This window comes from Lepus europaeus, chromosome 11, assembly GCF_033115175.1.
Source record: "Lepus europaeus isolate LE1 chromosome 11, mLepTim1.pri, whole genome shotgun sequence".
NCBI classification, from domain to species: Eukaryota; Metazoa; Chordata; class Mammalia; order Lagomorpha; family Leporidae; genus Lepus; species Lepus europaeus.
This window is the reverse complement of record NC_084837.1, coordinates 75,089,068-75,110,882: the sequence shown is the minus strand read 5'-3', so window position 1 is coordinate 75,110,882 and position 21,815 is coordinate 75,089,068. Positions and strand designations below refer to the sequence as shown.

Below are 21,815 nucleotides of genomic sequence, written 5' to 3'. Positions count from 1 at the left end.
TCCCACTCTTATATTTAACAGGGATCACTTTTCAGTTAAAATTTAAACACCTAAGAATAATTGTGTGTTAATTAGAGTTCAACCACTAGTACTAGAACAACAACAACAACAACAAAATACTAAAAAAGATAAAGTATTACATTGTACATCAACAGTCAGGACAAGAGCTGATCAGGTCATTGTTTCTTATAGTGTCCATTTCACTTCAACAGGTTTCCCCTTTGGTGCTCAGTTAGTTGTCACCGATCAGGGAAAACAAATGATATTTGTCTCTTTGGGACTGGCTTAATTCACTCAGTATGATGTTTTCCAGATTCCTCCATCTTGTTGCAAATGACCAGGTTTCATTGTTTTTGACTGCTGTATAGTATTCTATAGAGTACATGTCCCATAATTTTTTTTTTTTTTGACAGGCAGAGTGGACAGTGAGAGAGAGACAGAGAGAAAGGCCTTCCTTTTGCCGTTGGTTTACCCTCCAATGTCCGCCGTGGTTGGCGCACTGCGGCCGGTGCACCGCGCTGATCCGATGGCAGGAGCCAGGGGCTTATCCTGGTCTCCCATGGGGTGCAGGACCCAAGCACTTGGACCATCCTCCATTGCACTCCCTGGCCACAGCAGAGAGCTGGCCTGGAAGAGGGGCAACCAGGACAGAACCCGGTGCCCCGACCGGGACTAGAACCCGGTGTGCCGGTGCCGCAAGGCGGAGGATTAGCCTAGTGAGCCACGGCGGCGCCGGCCATGTCCCATAATTTCTTTATCCAGTCTACTGTTGATGGGCATTTGGGTTGGTTCCAGGTCTTAGCTATTGTGAACTGAGCTGCAATAAACATTAATGTGCAGATGGCTCTTTTGTTTGCCAAATTAATTTCCTTTGGGTAAATTCCAAGGAGTGGGATGGCTGAGGAAATCCAAATGGCCAACAGACACATGAAAAAATGTTCAAGATCACTAGCAATCAGAGAAATGCAAATCAAAACCACAATGAGGTTTCACCTCACCCCGGTTAGAATGGCTTACATTCAGAAATCTAGCAACAATAGATGCTGGAGAGGATGTGGGGGAAAAGGGACACTAACCCACTGTTGGTGGGAATGCAAACTGGTTAAGCCACTATGGAAGTCAGTCTGGAGATTCCTCAGAAACCTGAATATAACCCTACCATACAACCCAGCCATCCCACTCCTTATCCACTTAAATTTAATATAGTTGATGTTTTCCCCCTTTGGGTATACCAATTAAAAACATTGAAATAACCATATCTATTGTTAATATTTTCTTGGGAAATTTTTATTGTTTTTTAAAAATTTATATTAGGTAAAATTTCAAATGTAGAAATTTTTCTTTTTGACAGGCAGAGTTAGAGAGAGAGGTCTTCCTTCCGTTGGTTCACCCCTCAAATGGCTGCTACAGCCGGCGCACTGCACCGATCTGAAGCCAGGAGCCAGGTGCTTCCTCCTGGTCTCCCATGTGGGTGCAGGGCCCACTGTACTCCCGGGCCACAGTAGAGAGCTGGACTGGAAGAGGAGCAAACAGGACTAGAACCCAGGGTGCCGGCGCTGCAGGCAGAGGATTAGCCTAGTGAGCCGCGGCGCCTGCCCAAATGTAGAAATTTTAAAAATGTATTCAAGAGGGGACATTAAGAAAGCTGCAATTGGGGGCTTTCATTGTAGCATAGCAGGTAAAGCTGCTGCCTGCAACACTGGCATCCCATATGGGTACCAGCTCATGTCCTGGCTTCTCAACTTATGATCCAGCTCTCTGCTAATGGCATGGGAAAAGCAGTAGAGAATGGCCCAAGCCCCTGCCACCCACATGGGAGACCTAGATGAAGCTTTTGGCTCCTGTCTTCAGCCTGGCCTAGGCATGGGCATTGAGGCCCTCTGGGGAGTGAACCAGCAGATGGAAGCTGCTCCCTTTGCTCTTGCTCTTTGTAACTCTACCATTCAAATCAATCAATCTTTGTGAAAAAGAAATCTGTGGGGCCTACCCTGTTATATCCCATATGGACTTTGGTTCGAGTCCTGGCTGTTCCACTTCTGATCCAGCTCCCTGCTTATAGCCTGGGAAAGCAGTGGAAGATGGTCCTAGAGCTTGGGCCCTTGCACCCACGTGGGAGACCTGGAAGAAGCTCCTGACTTCTGGCTTTGGATCAGCCCAGCTGTGGCTGTGCAGCCATTTGGGTAGTGAACCAGTAGATGGAAGACCTCTCCTCTGTTTCTCTCTCTTTTTCTCTAACTTTGCCTCTCAAATAAACAAACAAATCTTTAAAAAACAGAAAAAAATAAATCTGCAACTTTATAAAAGTGACATTAGGATTTTTATAATTTAGATATTTCCACAATAAAAGTGTTAATTTTTTGTCTTGACATATATTTCACAAAGAGCTTTTCAAAATAATAGCATATTATTTAATTGTGTGCATATTACACAATATATTTAGCCAAATGTTTATTTGGGAAAGTTTAAATTTTCAGTTTATTTGGCTGGCACTGTGGCTCACTCAGTTAATCCTCTGCCTGCAGCGCTGGCTGTTTCTCCTCCAGTCCAACTCTCTGCTGTGGCCCGGGAGGGCAGTGAAGGATGGCCCAAGTGCTTGGGTCCTGCACCTGCATGGGAGACCAGGAGGAAGTGCCTGGCTCCTGGCTTCGGATCAGCACAATGCTGGCCGTAGTGGCCATTTGGGGAGTGAACCAATGGAAGGAAGACCTTTCTCTCTGTCTCTCTCTCTCAATAACTCTACCTATAAAATAAAAAAATGAAAATAAAAATACATTTAAAAAATTTCAGTTTATTGATATAGAAACTTCTGCAATGAATATTCTTTTTCATGTGATTTTCTGCATATTTATAATTATACCTTTAGAACAATTTTTTTTAAAATTCTGCACTAAAGGTATATGATATTTTCAGGTTATTGATATGTATTGTCAAATTGCCTGCTATGAAACAGGTACCAATTTGCAGTCATCCTGCAGTATATAGAGTACCCATTTTCTTACTATGAAAGCTTACTATTTTAATTGTTTTAAAGATTTCTTCTATTTGAGAGGCAGAGTTACAGAGAGTGGGAGAGAAGGAGAGATCTTCCCTCAGCTGGTTCACTCCCTAAATGGCCACAACAGCTGAAGCTTGGTGGATCTGAAGCCAGAATCCAGGAGCTTCCTCCAGGTTTCCCATGTGGGTACAGGGACTCAAGTGCTTGGGCCATCTTCTGCTTTCCCTGGCCATAACAAAGAGATGGATCCAAAGTGGTGCTGCTGGGACTTGAACCTGTGCCATAGGCGGAGGCTTAACCTGCTAGGCCACAGTGCCGGCCTCTACCATTTTAATTTTTAATGCTATTAGCAAACAGTATTTCTGTTTGTGAACTAGTAGTCTGAACATCCATCTTAATCCTTTTAAAACTAATGGGCAAATTATTTTCTTTTCTTTTTTTTTTTTTTTTTTTTTTTGACAGGCAGAGTGGACAGTGAGAGAGAGAGACAGAGAGAAAGGTCTTCCTTTGCCGTTGGTTCACCCTCCAATGGCCGCTGCGGTAGCGCGCTGCGGCCGGCGCACCGCGCTGTTCCGATGGCAGGAGCCAGGTGCTTATCCTGGTCTCCCAAGGGGTGCAGAGCCCAAGCACTTGGGCCATCCTCCACTGCACTCCCTGGCCACAGCAGAGAGCTGGCCTGGAAGAGGGGCAACCGGGACAGGATCGGTGCCCCGACCGGGACTAGAACCCGGTGTGCCGGCGCCGCAAGGCGGAGGATTAGCCTGTTGAGCCACGGCGGCGGCCGGGCAAATTATTTTCAAAAATGATCTTTAAAAGTTAATACATGTTTTAATCAATTTAAGGAAATTATTAGGGATGAAAAACAAAATGTGAGTGTAATTTTGGACAGATTGAGAGAAAACAAGCATTTGTTGATCCCTGGGTATTTCTCACTTTAATTGTAACTGCTGCATAGGTGTTCAGGTCAGTGATAGGAAGTTGGATTGGGCGCTGCTGCATTAATCCATTATCCACCAGGAGCTGCGTATTGAGTAAAAAAGTCAACCAAAGCAAAGAATATGCTCCACGAAAGGAGGGACTAAACATATTAGCCATTGTTGGCCTCAGCTCTAGATGGATGGGGCAAGCACTTCTGCCTGATAATTGGTAACCATAATCCTGGAGTCAGAATTCACACTACATGGGAAGAATGAAAAAGTTTTAGGTAGAATATTTTATTATTTATTTATTTGAAAAGCAGAGAGAGAGAGAGAGAGACAGAGCAAAAGAGATCTTTCATCCACTGGTTTATTCCCCAAATGGCTGCAATAGCTGGAGCTGGGTCAATCCAAAGCCAGGAGTCTGGAGCTTATTCCAGGTCTCTCACGTGGGTACAGGGGCCCAAGCATTTGGGCCATCTTCCACTGTCTGTCCAGTTGCATTAGCAGGGAGCTGGATGGGAAGAGAAGCAGCTGGGACTTGAACCTGTGCCCATATGGGATGCTGATAGCAGGTGGAGGCTTTACCCGCTAGGCCACTATGCCAGCACCCAGGCAGAAAATCTTCATCCAAGAGGGCCTTGTTGGTAATATGTTTAGTTACCTGATAGTCAAAAACCACAATCCTCTCTTGAAGACTGTACCTTCAACCTGAGTCTCATAGGACTCTCACTGATATTTTACATACACACACGCATGCATGCACACTTTGACAAAACATATAAGGAAACAGTAAAATATCAAAATTAAACAGCAAATGTCACACCCACAAATATTTTGTAAATTGTAATTATAGGTACTGGATATGAAATAGGCATTCTTAAATGTGAATAAGAAATAACTGCCTATAAGAATGACTAGTATTTTTTCAATGACCAAATGGAACTTCTGGAAGTGAAAAATGTAAAAATCAAAATAAGAAACTCCGTAGGCAAGTTATGTGTCAAATTAGGTGAGAAGAAAATTGGCTGAAGAGATTGTCCAGCCTGAGAAACAGACACACAGAGATGGGAAACACGGAGGACAGAGCCTCTCTCAAATATCTAATCTGAGTTCCATACGGGGATAAAAGGGTGGGGGGAGAAAATATGCAACAAGATTAGTCTGAGCACTTCAGCAGATTAACAGAAGATGGGAGGGGACACTCATACAAAAGGCAGGATTGGGGTCAGCATCCAAAGCTAGAAGCATCACGGCGAAGCTGCGGCGTATTAACGGCAGCAGATCTTCCGCAAGTCAGAGAGCAAAGACAGATGGAGTGACAGTTAGACCGGCAGCTGACTTCCTGACCACTTCAAGGAGGCCAGAAACTGCAGGCTAATACTTATAAAATACTGAAAGAAAATAAAACTGAAACTGCATACTCGGCTGTTTCAAGAAAAACTATGCCATTGAGAAGAAGCAAAGTTAAAACTCAGTTAATTGAAAAAAGGATCAAAATTGGCAAATTTCTAGCAAGAAATAAAAAGGCAAGAAAAATACTGAAGAAATGAAAATGAACCCTCAGCTTTAGGTGCTTATTCAGAGTTAAACAATTGGTAAGCATATAATATAAAAAATCATTTTTGAACATAAAACTATCAAAAAATTAAACATCTAAGTCAGCAACAGATATAATCTAGAACTTGACGAACTTGATTGCAAAATTATTTGATGACCATAGGCAGATGACCATAGGCAGACTGAGATGGGCAGACCATGGGCAGACCCAAGCAGATGGTAGAGTCTTTTTCCAACATTATTGTACAACACACTGTTGTGTAGCAACAGGTAAGTTGATTAGAGCCCTAGGTGACAAAGATCAATGAGAAAAGGATAAATCCAGAGTGGGTGGAAATCAAAATAGAAAAACATAAAAATTCTTCCCTGTTGCAAACCAAATGCAAAAATTAAAGATTTAAAAGTTGTATGAAACAGTATATTTTAAAAAAAATATACAGGTAACTCTTTTTATTTCCCCTTGGTAGAGTAAAAAAAAACATGAAATGCTTTTAAAAGAAAAGCATGAAACATATAACCTTTAAAGTAAATGCTTCCTAAATTTGAGAGTATTGCAGTAGGAACTCAGTGTTCATCAAAAAACACTGAGACATGCTACAATAAGGAGCAGATATTTGGACCACATAACCAACAAAAGATTATTTCTCAAATAAGTAACTCATAAAAGTCAGCAAGGTTAAGACAATTTGCAAAAAAAAGTATGTATTTTATAGAACATGCATGAAAGTCCAATAAAAAGTTAACAATGATACTCTCTTAATACTAATAATTAAGGAAATGGAATTAAAAATTAAAGTATGGCAATTTATATTCCCCATCTTGACAGAGATGAGAAAGCCTGTGTTATCAGGAGGTGGAGTGATGTACAGTGTTCCTGATATGACAAATGGGAACAGTCACTTGAGAAAACCTGTAGGAGAATCTCATAGAGTTGAAGATGTGCAAATCCTGTGAATTACCAGTGCCACTCCAGAAACTTTTGCAAGTGTGCACCGAAAGTCTTACTAGGAGAATATTCACTGTAGCTTTTCTCTTTCACACCAGATCTTAAAAAAAAAAAAAGTCAGTTTTAAAACATAGGTAAATAAACTAATTATTGTAATATGTAATGCTTCATAGTAATGGAAATGGAAAAACTATAGTTATCATTAATAATTATGAATCTCTCAAGTGTAATACTTGAGGTAAATGATGAAAATTAAGGAAAGTTTTTAAAACTTTATTAGCATTCATATGAAAATCAAAATCATGCAGAATTAAATAGGTCAGTTAGGAATACATATTTAAGGTTACGACAGGCTTTACCCGCTATGCCACAGTGCTGGCCCCAACAATCTACTTTTTAACCTGAATTAGGGCCCTTTGCTAATGTTCCTTGTACAATTCATTTGCATTATTTACCAAAAAATATATAATTCATATAGAATAAAACAGAACACAGTAGAAAATGTACAGCTTAATGAATTGTCCCAAAGCACCCAGATAATTACCAACTAGATTAAAAAATAAAATATGCATGCACCTTGGAAACTGCTCTCCATATCCTCCAAAGTTAACTACTCATTCTGTAAATTTACTGCACGCATCCCTAAGTCTTACTGTTCTGTTTTCTCCTGTGGTTTTGAATTAATGGGAATGAAATCATCAAGAGTTAATAATTTTGTGTCTGGCTTCTTTGGTCAACATTATGTTGGTGAGATTGATATGTGTTGCAGATGCTGTTCAGTTTAGTATAGGCCTTTGATTTTTGTTGTTATATATATATATATGTATGTATGTATATAATTGTAAAGTATGTTAATATTACTCTCTATTCTTCCACTGATGGATATTTAGGTTGTCTCTGATTTTAGCATAATTATGAATACTATAATTGTGATATTGTATAGTTTTGTCCATGTTTCTTGCCGTGTAACATTTCAGTTGTATCTTGATAATAGTAAAAACACTAAATATTTGGCCATTTAATTAAGATTGCATAATAAAATAATCTAAGGAGCCCTCTGTGCATAGTTAATAGGTGATAAGTGATATTATCTTAATCTCACATTGACACTATACTGGTAAATATTTTTTCATGTTTTAATGTGAATATTGTTCCTTGTGAATGGTTCTAGAATTCTTTGCCCATTTTTCTATTTATATAGTAGTCTTACTGACCTGAAAAAATTATTCATTAATTTGGTTAACTTTTGCACTATCTTTTTGGTATAAAAATGTTTTTATAATTTATTCTCCATTTTGATTTTCATTGTTCTTGATTTTAATGGCTTGTCTCTTAAACTTTCTTTTATGATTTTAAACTAAAATATCATCACTGTAAGCATTTTCAGGAAACCAGTTAAAAAACAAAATACAAATAAAAATATATTTAATTTCTTCTTCCTAATTAAGTGCTTTTAACATTTTGGTGCATGTCCTTTCTGACTATATGTATATATAATATACACACACACACATATATATACAGTTGTGTGTATGTAAATATTTTCTACATATGTACAAATTTATGTATATGCATATACATGTATCAATATTCAGATATTTGTATATTCATACACATACTTTATTAAATGGGTATTATTTTTGCTGTCTAATCAGCCACATTTTTTCCCCTACCAATTGACACAGTTTACACTATCATTTAAAAATATATACATGATATTCTATTGTTTAACTGTGCTAAATATTAATGCAAGTATTTATTGAGCCTTTATTTCTTAATTGAGCCTCTTATTAGTACCATCCAAAAAGCCCTTTGTTCCAGAGGAGCAGAGGTGGGGGAAACAAGACCCATCTCCTTAAAAACCCCTGGCCTCAACCGGACTGCACGCTCAGCCCTCTACCTCTCTGCTGAGCCGCCCACCTGGCCTGGTCAGGTGTAATCTCTCTACTCAACAATGTAACCTCGCTCCTCCCCACCCCCACCCCCCACCAGTCCGAGCGACTGGGCACCCTCTCAGGTCCTTTCTGGAGAGGTGCCCATCCATCCTTACGGATGTCCCTTCCCTAATAAACCTTGCTATTTTACCTCCCCCCCCCCCCCCCAGAAAAAAGGCTCATTATGTTTGCAAGAAGCAGGCATCATACCCAATGCCTGAAAAGGTGGGATTTGAATGGTAGTGGAGAAACCATGAAATAAACAGATTTTTCATATAGTGTAAGGTAATCACAATTGCCAAGAAAAACAAAACAAAGAAAGTAATGGAGAGCCAGGGGCAGTCAATGAAGGCCTCATTAATATAGAGGGACGTAATAGAAGTATAGGGATCCACTGTGCCAGTCTTTGGGGGCAAAATCAAGAACAAGATCACAAGGTAAGTTTTTTTCTTTTTAAAGCAGTCTGATGCTGGTTAATATTTAGGTTAATTCCAAGTATGTAAAACTACATAATTTTCAGGAACTATCCCTGTTAAAATGCTCCCTAAATTTTTGCAGGTGTTCTGTTTTTCTTCTTATATTTCAAACGTAGGTTTTCCTTATGTGTCTTTGTGACAGTAATATATATATCAAAGGATGTTAATCTGGTGCCATCTTTCCTTTAAATTCACAAAGGAAAAAAATGAAACTTTTAGGAAGAAGAGAAATTCTTCACAATATGTTACAATACAGGATGTTTAATTTACAAAGTAATATTTATGGCTAAGAAAAAATGGAAATATTTGTCTTTGGCTACAGTGCTAATGAGTACTTATTATTATGCTACTCAACTATCATGGGACCTCTACTAAAATAACTTTTAAAAAAAACCCAAGAATTTTGACACACAAATATTTTTGTTTACTCTTTAGGTTGCTGATGCCACATCTTTCTCACAGCCTTTTCACGTCTTGCCTGTGAAGACGAAATGGAGTAATGTTGGCTTTTACATTCTTCTCTTTGATCTGGAAAAACTGATTGAACATTTGCTGCCATCTCCACTCAGAGATGTCGACCCTTCCAGCTCCTTCTATGGTAATGAGGTCATAAGAAGGGCCAAGAGCACAGTGGAGAAGAAGACAATGAAAAGAAATAAAGTTGCCTGTAGTCACCTCCCTGCAGAGGCACAGGCCATGGCTGCTGGTGAAAACCTAGCCCCAGGGGATAGTACTAGCAAATTATTTGAAGAAAATGATGGCATTAAAGGGCCAAAGAAAATGAAGAGTTCCAAAATGATGCACCCTAAACTATCCAGAAAAGTTGATGCCAACCTCACAGTAGACACAGCAAAATTGTTTCTGTCTTGCCTTTTGCCATGGGGAGTGGACAAAGAACTAGATAATCTCTGCATTAAGCATCTCAATATTTTAAAGCTTCAGGGTCCTGTTTCTTTAGGACTCGCTTCAGATAGAGACTACTTCTCATTAATGCTGCCTGGTTGGGATTTATGCAATACTGAAATGATGAAAGACTCTTCAAGAGTCAACTTATTTTCCAGAAAAGTTTTGGAACTGTCAAATAAATACTCAGCCACTCTTCCAAACCATGTTGGAATACCAAGAGGATTGGAAAATGATTGTGATTCCTTGCAAGAGACAAAAACTATAGTTTATTTATTGAACAAATTATTTTTAATTAATAAACTAGTTAACGTGCCTTTAGAACTGACCTATGGAATTGAGAGGTAAGCCATGCATAGATATTTTGACTTTTAATTTTGGATTTTTTTTGACTGTTTTAATTTTGGATTTTTTTTAAAAATATATCATTGTTACCTCAGTGAGCTCCCTTTCCTTCTTCCTTTCCTTCCCATGGGTGGTAAACATGCAACAACTTTAATTTAAAATATGTAGAAAAATATTCCTTTGAATTCTTTAGGAATATAATATCCATTGTTTTCAGAACATATTCTAGAAAAGCCTTAGTGCTGGATGCTGAGTGAGTCAAGAGATGGTTACATACAAACGTGTGTACATACTAGAAAAAGTTCATGGAAAATGGAATTCAAAATGTTTATTTTGATGTAAAAATGTTGAAATTTATATATGGTCATACATATGTACGTAGACTGACACCTTGAAATTCATTATACTTTTAATTAAATGTGAACAAATATATTTAAGTAAATGGTTATGGTGATATATTGCATTTATATATATATCAAGAAATAAAATGTTTGATAATTTCATCCCTCAAATCATACCATTTAGTTTATATTTTGGCATATTAAAATAGGAGAGGGTATTTTATGTATAGAAAGCACAGTTTAGTAATTATAATATCTTTGTTTTTTAAAGTATTGAATATCTGCTAGTCACTGTGTAATACGGTTACATACATAATTCATTTACTACACATGACAGCACTGGGATATAGGAGCTACAATTGTTCATTGTTGAGGTGAGGACATTGAGATTTACGGAGAGAAAGTATCATTCAACAGTCATTCAGTTCCTTTAGGCTAACAGAGAACGGAGTACCAGTTGAATCCTAGAGGCTGATTGATTAAAAGCCTTGATTCTGTTCACCTTCTCCTGCTGAATTTCAGTTATAGGACTGAATACAATTCACCAAGTACTTACTTATAAAACTTCTTAACCACTGGCCTACAGAAGAAATATAAAATAAATTTTTGACTTGAATAAGGACTCATTAACATGATAAAACATAGAAAACACTGAATAAAGGAATAAGGAAAAACATTTGTAGTGTGTAGTTGGGCAGAGTAGAGAATAATCAGAGAGGCAAGCTGAGAAAGCCTAAGGAGAGACTCCGACTGCTCAGTGCATGGCCTAGATGGTCCTTGAACTTGCTGTTTTTTGAGAAGAGGTCAGTGAGTTCAGCAACACAGCAACAGAGCATGGTGTAATAGACTTCCTGTCCTCGGCAGACCTGCGGTCTGATGCAAATCCAAACAGGCCATAGAGGAGTCAGTGTTAGGATTCTTCACCTCGTGACGCTTGTGTGTTGCAAGGTTTTCAATTTCTGCATGGTGGAGCTAGTAATGAGAAATCAGGGACTGGTAAATCTTGTGATTCCTCCATGTAAGTTTCCCTTAATTGCTTTTTTCTTTTTCTTTTTTTTTTTTTTTTTTTTTGCTTTAAATGGCTAAATCTTGTCTTAAACTGCAGATAGACTCTTATTTTTGCTTTCTTTTTATTGCCAGGGAAATGACATGGCATCAGAGTATGGTTACAGGAAGGTCGGTCAGCTTAGAGTTTGAAGACCTGTGATCAAATCCTGTCTTTCTTACCACACCAGCTGTCTGACTGGGGCCTGGTCACTTAGCCTCTCCATAGCTTATTTTTCTAATTTACAAAATGATGTGGCTGGGGTAGATGATCAGCAATATTTCTTCAGATTCTTAAAAACTTGAGCTGGAAGCAAATTTTATTTCCTTGCCTACCCATGTTGCCACAGAGCAGGTGAGGGATTTGGTCATTAGTTGCTAGGGGTTTTCATTGCGAGTTTGTTCTTGATACAGAGGATGTGTCTGTACCCTTTAGGGGAGCTTATGGGCTTTCCAATGCCTTTCATTAAATGGCCCTTAAATTTTGCCACATGTTATTTGATTCTTTTAAGAAATCCTTCCTTAAAACAAATAAATTATGAAATGGAGGTGTCAGGATTTGAGGCTACCTCTCTAAATCAGTCACTGCAGATTTGATCTACTGTCCGAGCCTAGGTATTTTTCAAGAAATCAGAATAACGTATATCGGATCTGTCACACCAAATCCTTCCAACAAATTGGGGTACTTCACTGACATTTTACTGTGCTTATGAAGGCTGTGAAGTCCTTTTATGGTTAACAACTGGGAACATTACTTAACAGAAATTTAGGAAAATAACTGCCTATGAATGCATCTCCGATAATTAAAACCCCTTCAACTGAAACACTGGTCCATGGTAAAGCTGAATGGTACCTGGCAAGAATTATTTGGCCGATGTCAATATTCTTGGATTCAGAAATTTGCTGCATTACCCAGAAGTCATGTGACCCAAAGCAGCTTGTGCCCTCCTAGAAAATGGGATCACAGATAATTCTGGTAAACTGGTATTTGCAATTCAACTGAGATTAAAGTTAGAGATAGGAGCAAAATGGGGAAATAATATTCAGAAAACAGATTAATGTGAAAGATGTTGCTACAGCTCATTTGTGTTCAACTCCTGCAGTTGCTAAATTGTTCAAGAAGTCATATCTTCAATTCATCTTCAAGTATTTTTACTACCTCTTAAATATTATCCTTTAAATCTTTTTTTTTCTTTGCAGTTCCTTCAAGATGGAATCTGTTCATAAGATGAAAAGTCCCGGGACTGATGTTTTGAATATTTCAAGCTTCTATGGTTGCTTGCGAAATGGTAAGGGAGTTACCATACAGATATGGTATGATTTTTTTTCCTATAAAATACGGAAATCAGAAGCTGGCATTGTGGCACAGCAGGCTAGGTCATTCCTTGCAATGTATGCATCTCACATCAGAGTGCTGGTTCAAGTCCCAGCTGCTCTGCTTGCAATCCATCTTCCTGCTAATCACTTGAGAAGGCAAGGGGAGTTGGCCCAAGTTCTTAGGACCCTGCCTCTCGTGTTGAGAGACCTAGATGAAGTCCCTGCATCCTGACTTCAGCCTGGCCCAGCTCTGGCTTTTGTAGTCATTTGGAGAGTAGATTAGTGGATGGGAGATATCTCTAGGTATATATCTATGTCCATTTCTATCTCTGCCTCTATTTCAAATAAATAAATCTTAAAAAAATAAAATAGTATTACAGTAACTGTATAGCAGTGTTAAAATAAAACATTACATAAGACATAGATTTTTGCCAGGTTATCTTTGAAATCCCAGCATAAGCAAAACTTTCCAGTAGAGGAAACAAATAGATATTAAACTAAGGTCATATGTGATTTATTATAAAGTTTATTGTATTAATATCTTTATTACCAAATAAGTGACTATTATATTAGAATAGTATATTGTTATGGAGGCTATATTCTTTTGAATAATAATGTTGAATTCTTCTATGTAATTTCAGTGTTCAGATTTACCTTTGATGTCAAATGGATATTTTATCTCCCAAACCTGCTTTTCTAAATCTTTGACACCTCTGTAAATCAGAGTTCTAAACTTCCAGTTGATTACACCAAGAGCTTTGTATCATTTTTACTTTAATTTTCTCTATATCCTACATTTGGGCTTCCTGTAGTCGTGGCGGTTCTGCCTTCAGAATATATCCCAGAATCTGTTTCCCAGCACTTGCAAGGGCACCTCCTGTCATCCTCATAAGCCTACAGCCTGTCTTGCCTGGAGGTCCTAACCACCTCTCTGCTCCTACACTTTGTCACTGTACTCTTACCTACCAAGCAGGCAGATTGATCTGTTTTGAGCTAAGTTAGTACCTTACTCTTCTATTGGTCAGCTTCCAGTGGCTTCTGTTTCAATAAGAAAAAAAGCCAAGGACCTTACCATAACTTACAAGGCCCGATATGAACTGACTGCTCTACCTATGTCATTGTACACACGTACCACTTGAGCTTATCTCTTTAAAGTAATCCCCTGCTTAACTAAGTTCTATCTACCTTTACCTTTTACTCTCAACTGGAAAAAAAAAAATCATATCTTAGGACCCTTGCATTGGCTTTCACCTTGCCTGGAATGTTCTTTTCCCAGACGTCCATATGACTAAACCTACTCTCCCTCCACCTGCCCCTATACTCCATGTCTCACTCAAATGCCACCCTATCAGTAAAGGTGCCCTACCTCCTCCCTTGCACTCCCTGACCCTTTCCCTACTGTATGATTCTCAATCATCCTTTTCACCATCTGACATAGATCAGTTTTTCAGTTTGTTATTTGTTTCCTGCCACTAAAATATAAATCCCTGGGTGTCAATTTTTAATGCTTATTTTATTTGAAAGAGAATTAGACAGCCAAAAGAAATGGAGAGCTCTTCCAGTCCATTGGTTCATTTCCTAAGTATGCACAACAGCTGGGGCTGAGCCAGGCTGAAGCCAGGAGAATGGAACTCAATCCAGGTCATCCATGTGGGTGGCAGGGACCCAAGTACTTTGATATCACTGCTGCCATCTAGCTGAAATGGAGAGTAGGGTTGGAAAGTAAACCCAGGTGCTCCAGTATGGAATGAGAACATCCCAAGTGGCAACTTAACCTCGGGAGCAAGCATGTGCTCCAGGGGGTATCACATTTTCATGACATTTTTCACTGTGTTCCCAGCTCCTGAAACAATACCTAGAAGGAATTAAACAAATAATATTTGGGTTAATAGATTAATAAAGTTAATGGATGAATACAGCTGAGGGATAGAGATTACTGTCATGCTTTTGGAGATAAATGAGACAGTGGGCTAAGGTTCAAGACCCAGCTCTGCTGCCTACTACTAATGTAGTGAAGGCATGTCTTCTTTTAAATCTTTTAAAAGCCCCTATTCACTGCATGTATAAAGAAGGAGTAAGGTTTCAGACTGAATGTGCATTGTACTTCCAAAGTTCTACAGCAAGTGACCTACATAATGGGATGGCCCTAACAGTAAACAGTGCATTGTGGTCCTCACAGGAGTACTGAAAGGAATATTTAAAGTGTTTTCAGATGAGAGCTTATTAATAGCTTTCAATTATTGAGTGCCTGGTGTATTCTAAGAATTGTGCTGATGGATTTACCTGTAGTTTCTCATTTAGTATGGAAACAATGATGCACACTACAAGGTGCTGGTTTGCCTTTAGTGGAGCTTTGAGAAGTTAGATGACTCATTCACAGTCTTGCAGCCACTGAGCAAAGAAGCTGGCATTTCAACCCAAAGCTGATTCTGAACTTTCTCTTTCTTCTGTTTTAGGCCACTATTCATACTTGTGATCACACATAATGTTCTCTCTGCATGGCCCAAGTCTGGATTGTCTGCCTCCTCCGTACATAATTGCTCTTACTAGGGTTTGTTAACCAGTTTTCATTTTTTAATGTCACTGGGAAATAGATTGGAATTAGGATTTAACACACCTGATTCTACAAAGACGGGGAACTGCCAGCCAGAGCTGAGTAGGCCCTTGATTTTCGTATGGCTGTGCCAAACAAAGCAGCCTGAGCAACTAGTGTTATTACTGAAAAATCTCCCTGGTGGCTAGGGTGGCATTTATAGGATTCAAAATTCAGTTAGGGGCCAAGGAAACATAGGTTGTTTTTAAGTAATAGGAAGAAGGGGAGTAAAAGAAAAGCAAGGATTCACTTCCTGGTTTAACTTTATAAAGACAAATCCTGAAGACTGAAGCAATAGCAGAAGTGCACATTAAGAAGGTTTGACAGGAACCAATCCTCATTTCAGTCAGCACCAATGGTGGCTGAGTAATATTGGAAAACCTGGGATGTTTTCTTTTTATCTTTCCTCCCAAAGTTACAATTAATTCTTTAACTCGCTGACATTGCCAGGAAAAGTTGGCTCTCATTTCTATCTCATATTAAAATTTTAACATCACATTAAAGTGCACTGTGAACTACCCCATGATGCCAGTAAGTAGTTACGATTGAGACCGATACTGGGCTTTGATGGTTAAGGCACAAGGTCAACAAAATGAGAGGGAGAAAAGAGATCAAAAGAAAAATTTCTCTTAGCAGCTGTGCTCATGAAGAAATGAAAAATAGGACTTGAAAATCGTAGTGCTCTATCAGACTTGCATGTTTTATGTATGGCTTGCAGTCTTATCAGTCATATGCTCCATCAGGAAAAAGAATATTTAGAGATTTCTTAATAAGGGGCAACAATTTGGCACAATGGTTGAGACACCCCTTGAGATGCCTGCACCCCAAATTGGAATGCCTGATTTGAGTACTAGCTCCTCTGCTTCTCGCTTCTGATGGAGCCTCCTGCTAATGTGCCCCCTGTAAGGTAGCAGATGATCAGTCAATGACGTGGGTCCCTGCCACCCACATGGGAACCCTGGATTGAGTTCTAGGCTCCTGGCTTCAGCCTGGCCTACCTCTGGCTCTTGCAGACATTTGGGGTGCAAATCAGAGGACAGAAGTTCTCTCTCTGTCTGTTTCTCTTTGTCTCTCTGTCTTCCTAATAAAATGAAAAGTAAGTATAAATAAATAAATTTTAAAAAGAAGTTTCTTTATTTCTTTCTAGTCTCAATTTGCATTATATCCAAAAGCTTCTATCACATCCTCTTGACTAATAGGTCTAAAAAAGTAATATTAATACACAGAGTGGCAATTCAGTGAAAAGCATATTGAGCAAATATTTAAATAGTTGATACTAGGATGTCAAACACACATTAATACATTAATTTAAATAGACAATTATGGTAGCAACTCTCCCGCCAGTGCAAGCCCTTTTCATTCCTCCCTAACTCAGTTCCAAGATCTGACACCTAGATAATATACTTTGGCCATCAGAAGGGCTTCATTCATTGATTTTACATTCAGATGATTATATGTACATTTTCAATTAATGAAAAGGCACTTATTAAGTGCTTTTTTGTGTAAAGGACTGCTGGACACTCTATGGATCAATTTAAATAGACCAAGCACTAGCTCACTCTAAAAATTTCACACTGAACATTAAGGCAAATAGATAGAAAGGACGTTAAAGAGGGCAAACTTAAAAGAAACAATACATAACAAAATGAGTCAAATTGACACATTAGTGCTTTACCTATTGATCAGAATGGAAGAATTAGGCAAGGAGAAATCAAAGGAAGTCTTTGATTTGATTTTATATGTGATAAATACTGATTCATAGTGTGATAGAATTTCAAGGACTATTTGTATGAACACAGAATTGTAAAATTTGGTAATCTGTTTTGGGTTAGCAAAAAGTACAAAGAATGGTTTAAAGTATAAAAATAGATTGGCTTTCGCATGAACTTGTGTAGTATAACTGATAGACATACATATACATGTGTGTGTGTGTGTGTGAATTGTTCCTGACCAGAGAGGTACATGAAAATCAGTGCTTTGTAAAAGTATACATGCCTGCTCTACCAGTTCTCTGGGACCTACTGTACCTGAAGGTCTGGAATGTCGAGCCTGGGCTTTGTGTCTGCAAAATCAAACTTCTCAACAGATTAGAATGTGCAGCCGAGACTAAGGTCCATTGAATGACATGATTTCTAATACTCTCAAAATACAAATGTGTGCTGTATATTTCTAGGTAAGAATGAATCCCATATACTTGAGGCTGACCTTTCACTTGTGAAGCTGGTTTCCTACTGGAGAGATCAGTCTGTACAGGTATGACGTTGCTCATGGTCTTGAAGTTATGAGTTCCTTGCTGCTGTGATTCATTGACGCTTCTTTTTGCTTGACAGAATGAGAAGTAGTTACTCTTGTCCTCCCTGGACGTTGCTTTTGACAAGCCTGATGCAGAGATGGAGATGAGGGAAGTGCTGTAAAATAACATACGTAAGGGTACGAGGTTGACAGCAGGGAGATTCATGTTATCATAGGTAACTTCGTGCCTACTGGGGCTTCAGTTGGCGAGAGAGTCATCCATTATTTGATTTCAAAATGTGCCATGACATTCAAGTACCTACACTTGGGAATCTTACATGAAATCAGGATCCATTTTTTTTCCATCCTGAAATCAAGTGTGATTTGGGAATGGTTAAGCTTAAGAACATTTAAGTCTCTTGATCCCATCTCCTTGTATGAAATACTGGCAATAAGACAAATACTACTGGAGCGTATGCTATTCTACTGGAAGCCCAAGCTTCAAAATCTTCCTCTCATTTCTGCTATTAGTCTGATGCATGACTCTGGAAGATAGGTTTAACTTGTTGGCTTTTTTATCTTCCTCATATGTGAAACAGTCATGAGATTCCCTGGGCCCTCATGACCAGTAGAGGCTCTTGCCAAGTATCTCTTTAAATGCCTGCATAACCAAATTCTCAAATTCTTTATGAAACTCATGCTTTAAGTAGTTAGGTGGGTTGCATGCAGTTGTGGTGTACCACTTGGTGTTTTTTCACTCCCTGATCAAGCATTTAATTCGGTGTAAGCTGGACACGAATTGGGGGAAATCAGTGATTAGGACGCCGCTCCGGTACTATTGGGAAACTTTTCATATTTTAAAGTCAGAGGCCCAGCTCTTGGCACCAAGTAATGTAGGGAGCATCTGTCATTAGCATTAGCTCTCTGGATGGCCCTGGAGCATAAATGCCCCACATGGTGCCAGGACTCACAAAAAGATTGAGGGTGAATACCCCTGTTTTGTTCATGACAGTGTTTCCAGATCACCACATCCTCTAATGATGGAACTTGAACTTGAACCAGCTTGACAGAGGGCAGAGTTCTGAGGGCAAAGGAGCAGGTCCTGGGTTGTGGCAGAACTCTTGGCCAAGGAAGGGTGAAAGGGAGGTATCCTAAGTCTGCTTAGACCAGAAATGCCCTTTTTCCCCCTCTCTGATTCAACTCTTGGCTTTTATTGGGCTGTTCCTAACTCCTTTGCTCATCCTTATTTCTTAGCAGTCAGGGTTCTCGGCAGAATCCGCTAGCTTCTGCACTGAGGGGTAAAGCACAGAATCTTGGGTGGACGTATACCATATAAAGAACACAGAATTAAAGTCAGAAGGCATGCCCAACAGTTAGGTAACCCAGAGATGTTTCCTTTGGGTTTTCTCTTTTTTTCTTTCTTTTTTTTTTTTTTTAAATTTTGACAGAGTGATAGACAGTGAGAGAAAGAGAGAGAGAGACAGACAGACAGACAAAGAGAAAGGTCTTCCTTCCATTGGTTCACTCCCCAAATGGCCACCATGGCCAGCGCCGAAGCCAGGAGCCAGGTGCTTCTTCCTGGTCTGCCACGCGGGTGCATGGGCCCAAACACCTGGGCCATCCTCCACTGCCCTCCAGGGCCACAGCAAAGAGCTGGACTGGAAGAGGAGCAACCGGGACTAGAACCAGGCACCCACACGGGATGCCAGTGCTGCAGGCGGAGGATTAACCAAGTGAGCCACGGTGCCGGCCCCTGGGTTTTCATTTTTAAAATGAGATATTTCGTTAGATGCTCTGTGACAAGCATCCCCCTCCCCTCCACCCAACCACAAGTCCTTGACTGAGAATACACAAGTACTTTGCATGCCTTGCCAAGTATTTTAATCTACATAAAACCACATATGCATATACTTAGTTGAGTGATGTTATCATTAACATTTTTTTCTATAACTTTTTTTAAGATTTATTTTATTTATTTGAAACACAGAGTTACAGAGAGGTAGAGACAGAGAGAGAGGTCTTCCCAGGCCATAGCAGAGAGCTGGATCAGAAGAGGAACAGCCGGGACTAGAATTGGCACCCATATGGCACCCAGCGCTCCAGGCCAGGGCTTTAACCTGCTGTGCCATAGTGCCAGCCCCAACCTTCTGTATTAAACAGCACTTGAACCCAGTGGTCTTAGCCAGATAACATTAGGACTAGACAGAATTCAAGGGGGCTAACCTTATCTTTGAGTGATATATTAAAATGAGTTTTATCTTCAGGAAAAATGAAAATGACTTAAATAGAAATAATTGAAAACTCTCCCCAAGTTCCCATTAAGAATCTCTTGTATTTATAATTTCAACATGAAAGTGAGGGTCCCCGTTCTCATGATCCACATTTTAATTGCTTTGGCTACTAATTCTAGCAGGACAGAACATTATCATTTATGGTCAAGTTTTTTTCTAAATAAAAATTCCAAAGTTTGGGTTTTTTAAAAAGACCTCCAGGTCTTTGTAACAATACTAAAAATAATTCATGGTGAAACTTTGCAGGTAACTGAAGCAATACAAGCTGTTCTTTTGGCAGAAGTTCAACAGCACATGAAGCCTTGGAGAAAGATACCAGTGAACAGTCAACTTGTGTCCCTGGCAGAGAATGGTAACTGTGAGATAATGCAGATCTTCCCAAAGAAGGAATGGGATGAGGAACTAGAGTTACAGTGTATTAGAAGCACTTTGCCTCTGCACGGTAAGTACAAAATCTATTGTATTTCTCTTTCACTAGGACTTCTCTACTATTTAGAGCTTGTTTGAAAATATGAGTTCACAATATGTAATTTCTGCAATAATCAAGCCAAATGCCTGGTTCTGACCAAGTCTGCTATTAATTCTTCTTATGGTTGTCAAGTTGTTGAAGAACTTCTAGAATTCATTATAATTGTATATTATATGCATATTGTTATCTCTAATATTTTGAAGTTAAATACTTAAAAAGGAAGATAATTGAAAATAATAGCTTCATGTGATATATTTTATAAGGATAGCCTTAACATATAATGGACCCTAAATTTGTTTTCATTTTGTACCTTGTTAATCAAGTGGTATCTTAAAGAAAATTAAACTGGCACTGTAGTTGGACCATTTGATTTTATAACAAATTTTCTCAGTGTAACTTTGTTTGAATAATCTTTGTGGTTTATGGCTAGAGAGTGAGTCAAAACTTAGATTGTAAAATGTTACCTGATTCTTTAGCCCATGAACTTATGACTTTAAAAAACAGCTTAAAAAGTACTAAATTAATTTAACTTTATTAGAAACGTTTTGATAATTAAATGGATAATATGATTAAATGTGTGTTTTTGTCATGAAAGCAGGTTGAAATTTATATTTTTCCATATTGTTAAAATTTCAGATACCTCTTTATCTCTCAAAGATTTTATTTATTTGGGCTCAGAGAAATATTATTATACATATTTATGGTATTACTCTTAAAACAGGTGCTATTCTTGGAAATGTGTTATCATTATTCTCATTATTTTTATAAGATTACTGTTAGGAGAGTGTAATGTGGTAAGAGATAAAAAGGCATATTCAGTGAAGGCCAAAGATCAAAATCGGTAGAATATTTTTAATGCCAGTTCAACTGCTAATAATGATGAAGTCAGTAAATATCTTGATAAAGCTAAAAGGCTATTTCAAAGTTTGGGTTTGTTTGTTTTGCAGATATTAGCTTTTAATTATCTAGTAAATTCACCTCTATGAAGGAGCTCCCTTTTGGTCCTATCTAATAATTGTCATTGTGTTAGAACTTTCAAGCAAGAAATGGAAAAATTGCTTTTAAATTTACAATGAATGTATTTGAATTCTTGAACACACAGAGAAGCACTCAAAGTGTCACTGATTGGTTTCTTCTGGCTTTCCAAAGATATATCATTCATCTTATGCTAACTCTCATTACATGGCATCTCTGAGTTTTAGCCCTAGTCTTGAGAGTCTGGCTTGAGAGTCTTGTAGTTTAAAAAAATCTCTAAGAAAAGAGAAATTTCAATGGTGCTACCTACATTTGTCCTGAGAAAACATCTCTCAAATTTTTTTGAATATGCTAACTATATCTTTCTCATATGTATTAAGTAGTGTTAAAATAAGTTCTAAAAATATATCCATCCCTGTACCAGTTATCTTGAATAGCAACAGCTGTGTGTATCTTACACTTGGAGGTATACTTCTT

General features: G+C 38.6%; 1 protein-coding gene across 1 annotated transcript in view; it reads left to right on the top strand.

Annotated features, from left to right (window-relative positions):
- WDR72 (WD repeat domain 72) overlaps positions 1-21,815 on the top strand; it is a 210,518-nt gene that overhangs the window by 107,597 nt on the left and 81,106 nt on the right. The window contains exons 14-17 of the mRNA XM_062204778.1: positions 9,264-10,075; positions 12,662-12,750; positions 17,545-17,624; positions 20,141-20,336. Coding sequence (XP_062060762.1) covers positions 9,264-10,075; positions 12,662-12,750; positions 17,545-17,624; positions 20,141-20,336 — 1,177 coding nt within the window. The remainder of the gene's footprint in view (positions 1-9,263; positions 10,076-12,661; positions 12,751-17,544; positions 17,625-20,140; positions 20,337-21,815) is intronic.